This window comes from Thunnus thynnus, chromosome 12 (genome assembly GCF_963924715.1).
Source record: "Thunnus thynnus chromosome 12, fThuThy2.1, whole genome shotgun sequence".
NCBI classification, from domain to species: Eukaryota; Metazoa; Chordata; class Actinopteri; order Scombriformes; family Scombridae; genus Thunnus; species Thunnus thynnus.
In genome coordinates, this window is record NC_089528.1 from 7,207,329 (window position 1) to 7,222,559 (window position 15,231).

At 39.4% G+C, this 15,231-nt stretch overlaps 1 protein-coding gene and 1 long non-coding RNA gene across 2 annotated transcripts; both read left to right on the top strand.

Annotated features, from left to right (window-relative positions):
• Nucleotides 1-397: 397 nt before the first annotated feature.
• LOC137193392 (uncharacterized) lies at nt 398-4,292 on the top strand. The gene is made up of 2 exons (XR_010930806.1): nt 398-3,368; nt 3,875-4,292. It is a non-coding gene; the product is annotated as an uncharacterized lncRNA (long non-coding RNA).
• A 6,551-nt stretch (nt 4,293-10,843) lies between these two features.
• On the top strand, nt 10,844-13,616 carry klf17 (Kruppel like factor 17). The gene is made up of 3 exons (XM_067605018.1): nt 10,844-11,077; nt 11,231-12,359; nt 12,496-13,616. The coding sequence occupies exons 1-3, from the start codon at nt 10,997-10,999 to the stop codon at nt 12,669-12,671; spliced, it is 1,386 nt and encodes a 461-aa protein (XP_067461119.1). The 5' UTR covers nt 10,844-10,996; the 3' UTR covers nt 12,672-13,616.
• The last annotated feature ends 1,615 nt before the right edge of the window (nt 13,617-15,231 follow it).

The following is a 15,231-nucleotide window of genomic DNA, read 5'->3' on the forward strand; positions in this document are numbered from 1 at the left end:
TTACCAGTAGTATTTTGACACTCCAGTGTTGTTCCTGAATAATCAGATGAAAACATGCAGATGAGAAGATGCAGATATTGCACAGCTAATCTCCTCTTTCCATCGTAATTACAAATCAATTGTAATCCTAAACCTAAATCTAAGCTTTACAGTAACTCTAACCCACACACTGACTAATCTGTCTGTTAGCTACATTTTTCACTATCGTCTCTATGACCTGTAACTCAGTAAATTACACTGTACTAACATGACAGATAGTTCACTATGATGACTGTAATGTCTAAATGTGAGTGACTGGTTATTTCTAGTCCTCTGCACTGACAAACTGTACAATGTAGTGCTCTGTAACACAACCCTTTATATACACGTTGTTAACAGCAGTAGGCTCACTCCCACATATAAAAACACAGGAGTAATCAGCTTTTCAAGCAACCAACAACAGTTGTTAAACTTTTATGTTTAGGCTCTTTAAATTCAATGAAAAGATTGTTGTATTTTAAGTTTGATCATCACAATCACTGTCACAAGTCCAGAGAAGGCACCTGAAAAGATAAAGATAAGGATAGCAACAAACAGTTGTTGACCTCAGAGACCTTACTACTCTGAGGTTACTACTACTACTACTAGACTGAAAATTCTGTGTTTGTCTTCACCGGGTTCATCATGCTAACACTTGCTAATAAGCACTAAACACAGAGTACTACAGAGACAGATGGGAAAGTCATACGTTTTGTAGATATTTGGTGATAAACCAAAGTATTGAACAAATTACAATTTCTACCTGACAATGACACCCTAGGAAAAGTCAGAAGATCATGAAAGTAATTTTGGGCATTTGTAGCACAGCAGTCTTTCCTATTGTTGCTAAGATACTTCACTAAAAAACAAAAATATAATGTTGTTGGCATGGCTGAAAAAAACACACTTCTCATATACATCACAATGTAATTTGATTAAGATTTCCATGTATGTAAAAGGTGGCCAAAAGCCTATTTGTCACATTCACAATTCCCAAGTCAACGCTGACATGTATTTTGCACATTTCCATATATATTTTTGTATTATGAATCATAGTAAATCCAAATGCTTGAATGAACACTACACTGAGTGTGAGAAGCTGACGATGACTAAGCACAAATTGATATAACATGCACAGAAAGTAACCTCTAATGCAGACTTTCTCAACACCCGGTCCACAATGTTATAGTCAATATGAAAACAGTCCATGAAGTACAAAAGCTTGGGAACCTGTGCTCTATCAGGAATCAGTGCTAACATAAACAAGTTAGGCTAACTAGCTTCCACAGGATCATAAAAGTCTTTTAAAGTATTTGTATCAAATTTGACAGCAATGTTTCCAATGGTTTTCCAAGAAATTTCACTTAAAAACAAAAATATGCCAGTAGCATGGCTAAAAAAACACACACCTCACATCACAATATGGTTCGGTTAAGGCTTCCACATATGTAAAAGGTGGCCAAAAGCCTGTTTGAGGTATTCACAATTCTAAACTCAACGCTGACAATGTATTTTGTACATTTTCATCCAAATGCCTGAATGGCATCTACAAATCCATTTTTTGGCCAATCTATGCACCTGTATATTTTAGACACTTAAGTACATATATCCATGTCTTGTCAAAACTCTACAACAAAGAGCATTTATAACATTGTGGGATCCTGCATATAAGATGTTTCCACATAGATTTATGGTCTGCATGGGTGGCCCCTCTGGGAATTGGAACTCCTGACCCTGCATGAGACACCGTACTGACACACACAGTGCAACAATACATCACCCCTTGGCCTCTCACTCACCCACGTTTTGCATGAGCTTTCTTTAGCTTCCACATGGCCCGTGACAGAAAGCAAAGAATGGAGGTAGTTCAGAAAACATTACGTCATTTGACATCCGTCAAATATATTTGAATTTCTCTTGATTGCTATGCTTGCGACTTTCTTAAAGTTAAACAGTTTCAATGAATCATTGTCTTTTAAATCATGGGCCTGACGTTTGACATGGTCCATGGCAAGCGAGACAGGTATATGTAATTTGGTACCCACACATGCAGAAATGAACACCATTATGTGTTAAATAATAACCAAAAATGTCAAACATCATATGTTTTCCTTACGCCTCTTACAAAACACAACAATGGGTGTGATTTTGTCCCATTGTCATGCATCCATATAGAGTATCATGGCTGGTTAGGAGACACAGCTCAGCCACTGAAAGATGAGCTAAGTGGAGCAGCCAAGATGGATGAAGAGCTATCGCTTATTGCCCAAGAGCATAAGGATTGCTCCTAAATAGATCGTATAGACATTATGCTGGAGAAGCAACCCTATACCATCTCCCTGTTTTAGCGCACAATGTTTCTTCCCATTACCTCTTTGATGACACACCTATTGTCAACCATTTTCTTTAAACAGCAACCCACTTGTAATGATATAAGCTGGCTATTTATGGCACACAGTTGGACGACTAACAGCGGTGTCAGGTCCCTGAGTTTATGACTAGGCCTCTTGTGTCTCTCGACCTTTATAGAATAGAAGAGAAAAACAAGAATATTTCTGAATATTCTTTGTTGTTTGGTTCAGACATGTCAGCTGCCCTAGTCTGACAGAATTAAAATGTAAGTTTTACTTATTTTTCTGCAGTGACAGTGCCACCTACATTAGTGTTCTATGGCGGACATGAATATTGGCTACCAAATGACATTGTCAGTACTGTAATTTGACTGGTGCAATATCTGTGTTACTAAAAGTATTTTTCCTACGTTACACCATATGTTGCTCTGTGCATTACTCCATGTTACTTTGTATGTTCCCTTGTATCATGACAACAAATAATGGGATAAGGTTGTGTTGAAGTTACAGGGCTACTCATTGCTGTGAGGTTTGATAATCAGGTCATTTGTCATTACCACACCTGGACTCATGAAAGAGAGAAAGCTATCGTTAGCTAGACCTTTGTGTTTTGGGGGATACACTACCGCAAATTCAGCTAATTAACTTCCACTTTAAGGAGAGGCTACTCACTGCAGAGCCAGTGGGTGGAGACCGGCCTAGGCCAGTCTCCACCTCTAGGTCCAGCCCCACCCCAATTCACTCATACGACTTTGTAGCGCTAGGTCAGTGAGCACCACTTGGAAAGGTGGTGGAAAGACACAACATATCTGGCTGTGGGGGTCCTCGAGAAAGAGGAGGACAACCCAGAGGAGGAGGATGGCCAAATTCAAGATGGCTGTGATGATCGCGAGGAGAGTGACTCCTCCGCGGGCTCCAGGGGTGGGAAGCTTCTGCAGTCTTGGTGGAAAGTTTGGTGGAAGATGAGTGGGAAGGAGGCACAGCAGAGAGGTGGAGAAAGTGAGTAGGCCTACACATCGGATTGTGGTTCATGAAACATTGTTCATAACAAGTTGACATGTTCTTGGCTGAGCTATAGCCTAATGTGAGAGTAAATCTTTTGGATGAAACGAGGGAATTATTAAAATGAGCAGTTTCAGAATAGGGTTTGGTGGTAGTGAGTAAAAACAAGTAGATGGTAGACTATTAATTAATTTAGGCTTTTGATCTTGTTTGAAGCTGTTAAATTGTCAGACTATGACAAAAATAACTTAGTGGTTAGTTTCAGGTTAATACTTTAAACCACATTTCATAAAGCCATCCATCATGAACATCGTCTTGCCAGTTGCCGTCGTATTCCCAGAAGTAGTTCTTAATTGCTTTCTAATAAACAGCCTTGAATTGGAAAGAACAAGCCTTTATTTGTCATTTTAGCTTTTAATGTCTAAAATACGCTACATTTAGATAACAAGAATAGTTTATTTACTATTGTCATGTTTCTAATGTGTCCTCTTTTCCTTCAACAGACTGTTTCAACAGACTGTATGACCAATGATGACACGAGGAGCATCGCCATGATGTCCTGCTACATGTTTTAAAGAGTCCACAACTTTAGATACCCATGATAATGTGATACTGTATTTATTTCAGTGCTTTGCATCATGGACTGGTGATGATGATACCTTGCTGGCAAAATACATGAAACTAAATGATTTAAGTCAGCTTTCTGATTCTCTGTTTAAGCACTGACCACTATATTGTGGCTGTTTCACCTAAATAAGACAAAATTGGGAAGTTCATGAGTTGCCAAAGTGGCCAATTTTAGGCCTACTAATGCACTTATGTATGTGATATTTATTTGTTTCGTAAACATATTTATTTTTGATGTTTTGATGTTTTTGTTACATATTTAAAGAAAATAAATGAGTAATATTTTGGTTTTAACTGGTTTTTAATCTTTCTGTGACTGCATGCTACATTTTGGATGAGTGGATCAAAGTGTATATTATGAAATTAAATACGCTGGTTTAGCTATGACCTGTGTGTGTACAAAAGTGCAGTTTAAATAACACATTGCATGAAGTTTAGGCCTAAATAAAAGAGCGGTGGCACACAAGCAGGTACAGAGAGGTGGAGCTTCACTAGGTCAAGCCCCATGCATTTGGTTCTGCAGTGAGCACCGCTTGGTTTAAAGTGTAGGCTAGTTTTAACTTGCAAGTTAGGGAAGTTAGGAATTTAAGTGATATTAAGTATTTAGGTAGTTAGCCTAGCTTGCTAACTTCCATTCTGCAAATGAAATACAAACGTAACAGCACAATGGGTCCTCCAAAATGTTAAATGTTGTAAAGAGACACATCACTGATAGCTTACGGTTGATAACCATAACTGTGGTCTTGTTGATAAAGGGGAAAAACACCTTGTATCAAAGTTCATAGCTATCACGTGCTCCACTCAGTAGTGCACCACAAACAGCATGTCACCTAGCAACACCAGCCCTCAAATATCAGTCATGAGAAACATCCACCCCGAAGCTTAAGGCTTACACAAATATGTCCAAAAACTGTTATATGAGATTTTGAAAAATAGAAAAATGAGCACTATAGCTGCAGCATCAATATTGTTTATTTTTCCTTACAGGAGAATTCAAATTTCAGTTTTACTTCAAAGTTACACAGTTGAGAAAGTAGAGAAACAACATTTTTAAAACTGTGATTAAAAGTTGTGTCATTGTGTCTTATTCCAAAGGGACTAAATGAATAACTGCTAGATATATAGCATGGAAAGCGAAAGTAAATGTCTCAGTTTGTGAAAAGTGAATGTTCCAGAAATACCTGTTTACTGTAATACTGGTTCAGTAGAATAAAAATGAATGGTTTCACTGGCCTACTACCGCTCTGTGACTTCTTGATATGTTAATTGTTGTTTTGTCTTGGGACAGTTATCTGTATTTCAAAGCTAACAAACAATCTCCATGTCAGCTCAGCTGCCTTTCTGCTTTTCTGTGTGACTTCTGCTGAGATGATGGAAATACAAGTCAACATTTGGAAAAACACGCTTCAAATCAAGACATGCTGCAAATAGCAAAACACAGGGCATGCTGTTTTTTTACATTTTGAGCCTGGATTGAATAGCTTTTAGTATTTTGCTGTTGCTAAATTAAAACAAACCCTACTCATGAACACATCACTTCCTTCATGGTCTGGATTACTTTTGGCTGCATGTTTTCTACATTTTGCACTTCAACTACTGTGCTTTGATTTTTGCCGCTATCTCACATTTTTCTAAACGTTTGTACTTTCATTCTTATGATTTGGTATTTGCTGCATATCTGCTGCCGAAATGTAAATAATGGTTGACTCTTTACAATAAATCAATTTCAACATGCTGTCCTGCTCAAAATGTTTCCTAACCCCCTTATTTTTACATTTGTCATACACTTTGTGATAAACAAGAACCGTTATGGAAAACACACATGCATGTGAAGTCACAACAGGTGGAACAGGTAAATGGCCCTTCAGGTAATGAGTGTACTGGTAACAGGTACTGGACAGACTCCCAGCCGCTGCTACAGGCTAACAGAGAAAAGAAGAAGTGAAACCGAGACAGAAAGAAGCGAGACTGGTTTTTCACAGTACACTTCAATAAAATGCTAAGATAAGTTTGAAAGGTTGAAAAAGCTGCTGGCCTTGAATTGATGTTTTAGTTACCCAAACTCAGATCTTCTTCTCTTCATTTAAACACACTTAAACTTTGATGAGCCATTTTATACAACATTGAAAATAAATAGCACAATGTCATGAGCTTGCACTGTGTTTATAATAAGTTTGTAATAAATTACTGTAAGGGGTGCACAATTTTGAAAATTGGAAATATACAGAGGGAGTACTGGTCTGATTATTACTGTGGTTGTACAAGAACCATTTTTTTGTTTTGTTTTGGGTTTTTTTTTTATTTTGCTGTGGAAAAATAGTCTTTATAGCCAGATTTGATATGGAAAGTATTTCCTCAACAACTTCATATTGGCTTAAAACTGAGATCTTAAAGTGTGGATCAAGGAACACATTGTTTAACCTTGCTGCTACAGCCTTGACGTTAATCTGACAACATGCAGTTCAGATTTGTGTAGTTTTACGGTAATGGTTACCAGGTCTGACTCTGTAAAATTGCCATTGGGACATATTGGTGCTTCTGTAGACATGTGACCGATATGTCAAATTTCCATCAGATTAACGTGATGAGCTGCATATCTGAAAGGGGCTATATCTCTGTCTCTCTCTCTTGCCCATCCAAACAACAGTTCTCCCTCTGTGGATCATCCTTACCATTCCAACTCTCAATTACCCGTGATCCTGAGCACACACACAAAATAAATCCCGCCAAAATGCTGCTAAGGACAGCTAAGTATGTGGCCCCCTCATCTCATTAGGCTAACAGCTAGCTGCTAATGGCTTCATTAGTGCTGAATGCTACTAAACCATTTAACCACCATGAGCTGTCTGCTTACTGGAGGAGGGTAAACCTTTTAGCACTGTTGGTAACTAAACACTGTGGTGCGGCAGTGATCTTTTGTTTGATATAATGAGTGACTTGAATTAGCATATGTGATGATGTGAACTCAGTCACATAATCTTTTTTTTTAAACTATTGTTCCATGTTTGTGGTACTTTTGTCTGAACATGTCGGGGCATTCCCAGATTTCTCTTCATTTGCAATATAAATTTTATTCTTAAATCATTGTATTGGGGTTGTGTGCAGCACTATTATTCATCATAAAACATCATTTTATCCACATATGGTGCAGTATTTTGCATATCTTGAATAAATCTAATCGGCTATGTTGGCCCATTGGAAACATACTAATGTGAAGTAAAGCCATACATCCTACAGTCAGACATCAACCCACATGCCATCTAATCCAGTCTCGTCCAGTCTGGTCAGACATAAAAAGTCTTCCACCCTTGCAGACTGTTTGACCCAACAGGCGTCAAACTCTGGCCTCAGGAAGAGCAGACTTACTGATTGCAGGGCCTCAGGCCCATGTTATTGCTATTCTTTTTTCCCATGATTCCTCTCAGCACTTTGTTTTATTTCCTCTCCTCCCCACCTCCCTTTGATATCTTTCTAAAAGGTAACTAGCCCGTCTCTGTGCTGTCTTTTTCTTTCTTTTTTCCTCTCTAATCACTTTGTTGCTTTTTCATGCCATGCAAGGCGGCGTATTTATCCAAGATAACAGCCGGGTTTCCCCTCACTTTGTGGGTGATGGAGGATAATTGCTCTTGTTATATGTGTGCGTGTCCACATTCTCCTGATTGTTCCTGGCCGTTCCAAATGGAGCTACTGTTTGGACATGAACACAAAAAAACAATATGTGTGTATGGACTTGTGTGTCCCCAATGAGAGATTGACAATGATTCTATTTTTGCATGGAAGAAACACAGAATTAGTATACATGTATGCAAAATTACAGCTTCCTGATATGCTGCTGTATGATTCATGTGGAAAGTTCTGCGTCTGTTCTGAGCATCAAGGCAGGGATGAAAGTGAAACCTGTGAAAAAGTGACTCAGAAAGTCAACCGTAAAGATAGAGAGTTTGATTTTAAGAAACTGAGAGGAAGCAGAGAACAGAGAAGGAACAGAGATAGAGAGAAAGAGGTTGGAGGGAAAGAGAGAAGAGATTAAGCGTAGAAGTTGAAGTTTCTCTTCATTTTTGGTGACCAATCACCTACAAGCACTACATCTGATGTGTGTCGGTGTGAATCATCTCCTTTCACAAGAAAAAGCAAAGCTGAATGAGATGTGTTCAAATAACCAGTCAAGGGAATGTTACAAAGCTACAAAAATAGATACATTCCAAAGAAAAAATGAGGCATTTCAACCTGGAAACACAAAATTGAGCCAAATAAACAGCTTTTTTTTAATCTTTACTGGGTAAACATTTCATTGAACCCAGGAAGAGATGACTGTGCTCTGTCTGACTGTAATCTTAAGTAACTGTGTTTAGAAAACACTTGAGCTGGAAGGCTTCCTCCCTTTTAGAAAAGAGAGTCACAAAAGGAGAAACCTGAGCCCAGGGCAGTTCTTTATCTCTACTTGTCTCTCTATTCTTGGCTAGTAGGTTTTTACATGACCTGAGTTTGATAATACCTTTGATGGGACAAGATAGAGGAGGTTTTCCCTGGAGAGGCACAACCACTGCATGTTTTCAGTTGGGTTTGTTTTTTATTCAATACATTATATGTCAAATAGTGGATTTTTTTCAATATACTAACATAAAATCTATAACAGATGTATTATTGCACCATAAGGTTCTGTGGTACAATAAAGTTTGCTTTAAACTGACCACAGAATATGTACCTCAATGTAAACTCACTACTGAGGAATCTAAACACAAAGTTTCCTCAGTAGGAACAGATTTCCATCAGTCAGTGGTGGTCTGAGCAGCAGTAGATCATGTGACCATGAGCAGGCTGCTCTGTGACCGCAGTGAAAGTAGAGGAAGCGAGTATCTAGTTTTTCCTCAGGAAGCAGCGTCCATTTCCACTTGGCTCAGAGACAGAACCGGAATTTGTTTTGCGTAAGCCCAGCAGGTTAAAAATAACGGAGTATAAAGGCAGAGCTGCTGGACGCTGCCTATCACAACACCTGCAGGAGCAGAGAAAGACAGATATCTTTCATTTAGTTTATTTGGCTTAGTTGCAGTTTTTTGGATTTATAAATGAAACCAACTTCATTCTGTTCTTGTCACGCTTAACTTTTTTATATTATTAATATTATTACTGTAGAACTTTTTTTTCCTACAATAACATTCACATCTGCAGGAGCAGAAATAGAAAGAAATAAAAACATATTTAATGTGTTTATGTATCAGGAAAAGGGTTTTGTATTGTGTTGAAATGTCACTTTCAATATAATACAAATAATAATTACAGTATATTTGCTGTAGTGTAATAATGATAATAATAGCCTAAATCAATCTTTTTTTTTCCTCCTCATCTTACTAAAACCTTATACGTAGAAAAGTTGTAACCCTTCCCTTTGCTAGAAACTGGGCCTCCACATTTGATAAAGGTCACAACATATGGAAATGATGATTGTTTTACATGTTATGGGCTATATGCATGCACTGTCAGAAAAAAATATGCTCATCATTTGCATTTTTATGTGTTCTATATTTTACAATATTGCATTTATGAATCAAACTCAGTCTATTCTAACCACAGCCTCACTGAGGTTATGTACTTATTTTTGTAAATTTGGGGCTTGGTGTCTGGTGCCCTGCGGGGGACCTCATAACCTTGGTATTTCTAAAATCCTAGCTATGGCCTTGATTCTAAAAAATGTCAGACTAGACTTCTTGTGATACATTCATACTGTTTTAGTGCCACATCTACACTATTTTTTGAATACATGCGTGGAAAACTTAATAGGACTAAACTAAAAAAAACGATACAAAGTAAAAATCAAAGTTTTATTTTTAAGTCATTTTTTTTTTCCTGTGTTGTCTTCTCCACAGGCTGTTCTCCACTACATGGACACCCATCCACCTGCACATTACCATAGCGATGACTGCAGGGGACAACAGGGCTGTTGGGGGAAGATCATTAAAAAACATGTAGTCCTTTGTTGACAGAGAGATTAACAGGTTGTTTCGATGGGCCTAGGGAATGAGCCGTCGCTTCACACGTTTGTGTTTGTGTTAAACATGCAGGGATCAAATCGGGACAAATAAATGATGTGTGAGTGACTGTGCGTGTGTTTGAAGAGGCAGGAACGAAACTGCGGGAGATATTTCAATTGTAAAATAAGTTTATTGGAGAGCAGGTCTTTGTTGGGTACAATGGCAGCAAAAGTTGAGAACTTTCGGTAGGTTGTTTTCCCTCTGAAAACTAATATGTTAAGAAACATTTCAAATAATTATTTTTAAGACACGTTTTCAAACACGACGCACTCAGACAACTGCAGGTATCTTTTACTCCCTCGAGCTGTGACTCTCTCTTGCAGCTCTTGACTTTTGCCAGGTTTAGTGTCGCCCCCTATAATTGCCTCAAGGGAAATGTTAAGTTTCCCATGAGAGAGACATAAGATGACTGTTGCACTGTAGGTGCACCTTTACATTTCACTAGTCTCACTGAAACTGTGAGGATGAAAACGCGGTGAGAAAAAGATGGCATTTAATTAACAACCTTCTGGAAAAGTTTGAAAAGTAAGAACGTTTAGTTGCATTTATGTTTTGTAAGTTTTTGTGTTTTGTCATTAATCTCCTAAAACCATGTGAAGAATATAATGTTCGTATTCATTCAAACATTCATCCATTCATATCCTGAATTAACTCATTTAGTCATACTTTATGCACCTCAGCAAATTACCTGCTTGACGCACCTGAATGCCATGTTATGTTTGTGTGCGCTCTTAGCTGCGGGGGGGAGGTGTGTGTGTGTCTTGGGGGAGAGTAGAGGCCACACCTCCCGGTATGCGTAAACGAGCTATAAAACGCTCAGTCAGCTCTGTGGATACTCACATCCTGAATCCTGGAACGCTCCTCAGCTGTCAACGTAATCTAACAGGCCCTCTATGGACAGAGAGGACACTCTCTGTTCGAGTTTACAGTTTTAAGTTCTTGCTTTTTTTTCTCATCTAAGCGGTCATCATGGCTGTGGCTGAAGCAGTGATGCCTGCCATGACATCGTTTCCAAGTTTTCAAGCTATGGAAGGAAATCAGTTTGACAATGTAAGTTGACGATCAGAAGTTTGGAAACAGTGAAGTTTTTGTGAAGTTTTTTCTCTCGTCCTAGTTAATATTTCTGTAGTTTTCAGTTCAGAATGTTAGTGCGCATTTTAAGTTGGGTTTTTGTTCTAACTTGAAGTTTGCTTTCCTTTACAGCCGTGCAAGGTGGATGAGTGTGGAAGGGAGAGCGCAACAGGTGGCGCAGACAACCCGCTCATCGAAGTGGAGTTTAGCATTGTACAGTCGCCTGCTTTACCTCCCAAAGACGAAGACGAGCTGGGGAAATTCTTAGACCTCGAGTTCATTTTGTCAAACACCATCACTTCCGATGTTGTAAGCAGCAGCAACAACAACGGCAACATTTCTCCCCCGCAGCAGCAGTGCGTATATTCTCTGCCGGAGTCCCCGGAGAGCTGCAGCGGCAGCTCAGTTCCAGACTGCAGCGATCACCCCCCTTCTCATCTGGCCGTGCAGAGCTACCACGGCACGGTTGGCTTCACGGGTTCGAGCCCCGTGCGCAGTCTGATGGCGGAGCTTCTCACGCCTGAGATTAGCTACCCGGTGGAGAGTTCTCCGGACAACGCAGGCAAGATGAGAGACGCGCGGGAATACACCGAATTGCGAGCGTTAAATCCGGTCACCATTCCAGCTGTTCCCGTTCATCACGAAGTGGCCACATCTCCTCCATCGCTTGGATACAAAATCAAAACCGAGCCTGTTGGTCAGTCTTGTATGATGGCTGCCGCTGGTGGAGACTTTATGGGACAGATGTATGAAAAACATCAGATGCGCTCCGTGCATCCGGCAGCTTTTACGCACCACCAGGCTGCAGTTCCAGGTGCACTGCCGGGGTTCAGTGCGCACTCCATGCAGCGCCCTGCGCCTCAGGGACGCACGGAGTGCCACTTGGCGCAACTTAGCTCGCATCCCCATCATCCTAATCAGCACCATCTCCAAAGCCACTACATGAACGCACCCTACCCTCCACAGTACGCACACCAGGGTGTGCCTCAGTTTCAAGGACAATACAACTTGCACAGAGAGGCAATGCGCGTTCACCAGCAGCAACATCCAACTTCGATACAGGGGATGATGCTCACTCCTCCGTCGTCGCCATCCTTGCTGGAGTTTTACGGGCACGATGAAGTGGGGAGCACCAAGCAGAAGCGAGGCCGCAGGTCGTGGGCCAGAAAACGCGCCGCGACGCACAACTGCGAGTTCCCTGGTTGTGGGAAAACCTACACCAAGAGCTCCCACCTTAAAGCACACATGAGGACACATACAGGTGAGCACCTTTTAGGCTACTTAAAATTACATCTGTTTAAATGGTCAGTTGTTTAATGTTTTTTTTTTTTAATCTAATAATTATCTGTTATGTAAAGCCTGTTGTGTAACAAAGTCTCTTTTCATGTATCTCTCAGGTGAAAAGCCCTACCACTGTAACTGGGAAGGCTGCGGCTGGAAGTTCGCCAGGTCAGACGAGCTGACCCGTCACTTCCGAAAGCACACTGGACACCGGCCTTTTCAGTGTCACCTCTGTGAGCGAGCTTTCTCCCGCTCAGATCACCTGGCTCTCCACATGAAGAGGCACATGTAAGCCACTCCGAACTTGTAGAGACTTTTGTATCCGAGGTCATCCCGGGGTCATGGCCGGAACATGAGGCGCGAGTTGGCCTTTCACCATTTAACATTTCTGCATCTGGCCCAAACCAGCAGGACTCTTAGTATATGTGCCTTGAGATTTTAAAGCAAGCTTCTCATACTTCATGGCATTTGATCCCCTGAGGTACCAAAATGTATTCATATATGAACAAAAGTACATCATGTACCACAAAGTTAAGTGCCTCTCCATTAGAAAAAAACGGATGAATGCAGGTGTTATTGTACATACTTGTGCATATATGAACTTTGGCTAAATTATAGTAGTTTAGTATTTAAGTCATTTTCTCATCCTGTCTTTTAAATAAGTTATTAACTGTTAGTGAGTGCCTTAACATGACTGCTATTGACTTCCTTAAGGGGAAAACTCACTGTGGGCAGGACCCAGGATTTTGTACATAATTTGTACATTTGTATTTTTTATGTTTACATCTAATATCTTTGATACTACTCAAATCAGGTCAGGGTTTTTATTGACAATTTTTTATTCTATTTTCTCATGGTTGTGTACACAAAAGATGTCATAGATTTGCTAAGCATTGCTGGCTAGGCCTACATGCAGACATTTTTCTTAGTTTTGTGAAGGTTTGCTTGAACAATGCTAACAAATTCAGGTACTAAAAGTCATTTTCAGCCCCAAAGTATGAGGTGTGGTTTCAATTCACCTTCACTTCACTTAATTCAGATGTCATTCACACAAGTCAGTGTTTTGTAGGTTGAATGTGTTTTGTTATGGAAAACAAGAATGAAGAAATCCAAGGCAACCAATGGTTGAAATGCTGTACTTGAAACTGAACTGCCACTCAGATGTATAATTCTCCAACAATGCAATTGTTTTTTGTGCTTAAGGCCTCAAAAATAAAAGTACTTTTACAAATATGAATGAATGTGTCTGTGCATATTTCCCATTTACGCAAATCCAAATTTGGATCTGTCATGTATTTTTGTATTTGTGTATGGCTAAATCCCATATCCCAGTTCTTAACTCACAACAAAGCACAGTGTGGTTCGACACAAAGGCTTTGAACTTTGAACAACCTAAGTGTGGTTACGGTGGCATTTAGCATGCTTGTTCAAAACACTGTCAGCATCCATCAAACAATGTTATTTGTAGAAGTGTTTTCATCCTTTTTACTAATTGAAATCTTTAATCCTCTTTCATTTCCACAACTTCAGCATTTTACAGAACACACATATAAGATGAGAGGAGCTGAACTGCTTTTTTGTAATTGCAGTGCATTTAGATAAACATCTGTACAAATTACAGGTGTAGTTCGAGGCCATTTGACATCACATGATCTATAATACTGATTACCATAAAGACATTTTGGATCATTATGATATGGCAAGTCATGATATGGCAATATGCAAGGTTGGTGATTCCCATGAGACGCTTCTCAAGCTTTGTATCACTGTTTATGAAATACTGCCCTCTAATGTTCATCCATATAATAACGTATCCCTATAATCTGACAGGCTGTGTTTTGATGGATTAGACTGTTAATGCCATAGTGATGTATTTTTCTAGTATTTCATTGTATGCTGTGTTATACGTCAAGCAGTCTTGCTCACAACAATGGTCAACTTTCAGATCAAAATGAGCAAAACTGTTGCTGTTTGTTGGCATCTGGTTCTCACATCACACATGACCAATCATATCACACATTTTGACATGTCAAAGAGGGAACAGTACAGGTACAACTAATAAAATTAATGATACCTGAATCCCATTTTCTCAAATTCACGACCCTGGTGTATAGTGCATGATGGTTGACCAGTTTGGCTTCCTTGGGCACTTAAACAGAACAGAGCCATTGTTAATGTTATTTGCAACAACTGTGCTTTTCCTGCTATGACAATTCAAAATGTCTGTTGTGAAAAAAATCACTTGAACAAATCAGGTTGCACCACCTGCACCACTGGCACGCACAATCCACACCACACTATATTTCTGGCATATTTTTGGCATCCATCAACCACAGCGCTGAGGTTGCCTGTGAGACTTGTGGGAGCTGTAACTGATGTAAAGCTTGTGGAGCAAAAGCTAGCCCAGAAAGCTCTGGATTATTTCACCTGTTGCACAGTGTACCACATAATTCAATTCAACACACCCAAGAACAACATAGTAATGCATATTTCCTGCATTGACAAGTCAAAATGTCTGTTGTGAAAAAATCACTTGAATAAATCAGTCTGGTGAGAGACATAGAAAAATCAGATTGCAACAATTACAAAATTCAGAATAGGAAGTAGAGTAATTATTATAGTGTAATTAATATGATGTGATAATTCCTCTAACGTGATGAGAATTATTATTAGAATCATTATTTGAGAATTATTGTTAACTGTAATGATAAATTTGAGACAAGACGATTTAGATCCTGAAACAAGACATTTCTGTTTACACTGTTACACTCTGCTGTCATTGAAATTTTTTGATGCCCCAAAGATAATGAAGTCTTATCTTTACCTTCATGCCTGCTTCATGTAGAAAACCA

Excerpts from the sequence above, each read along its gene's own strand:
- klf17 (XM_067605018.1), top strand. The coding sequence starts at position 10,997 with ATGGCTGTGGCTGAAGCAGTGATGCCTGCCATGACATCGTTTCCAAGT. Across the intron at positions 11,078-11,230 it reads AAGGAAATCAGTTTGACAAT|CCGTGCAAGGTGGATGAGTG; the intron begins GTAAGTTGACGA and ends TTTCCTTTACAG. Across the intron at positions 12,360-12,495 it reads ACACATGAGGACACATACAG|GTGAAAAGCCCTACCACTGT; the intron begins GTGAGCACCTTT and ends TGTATCTCTCAG.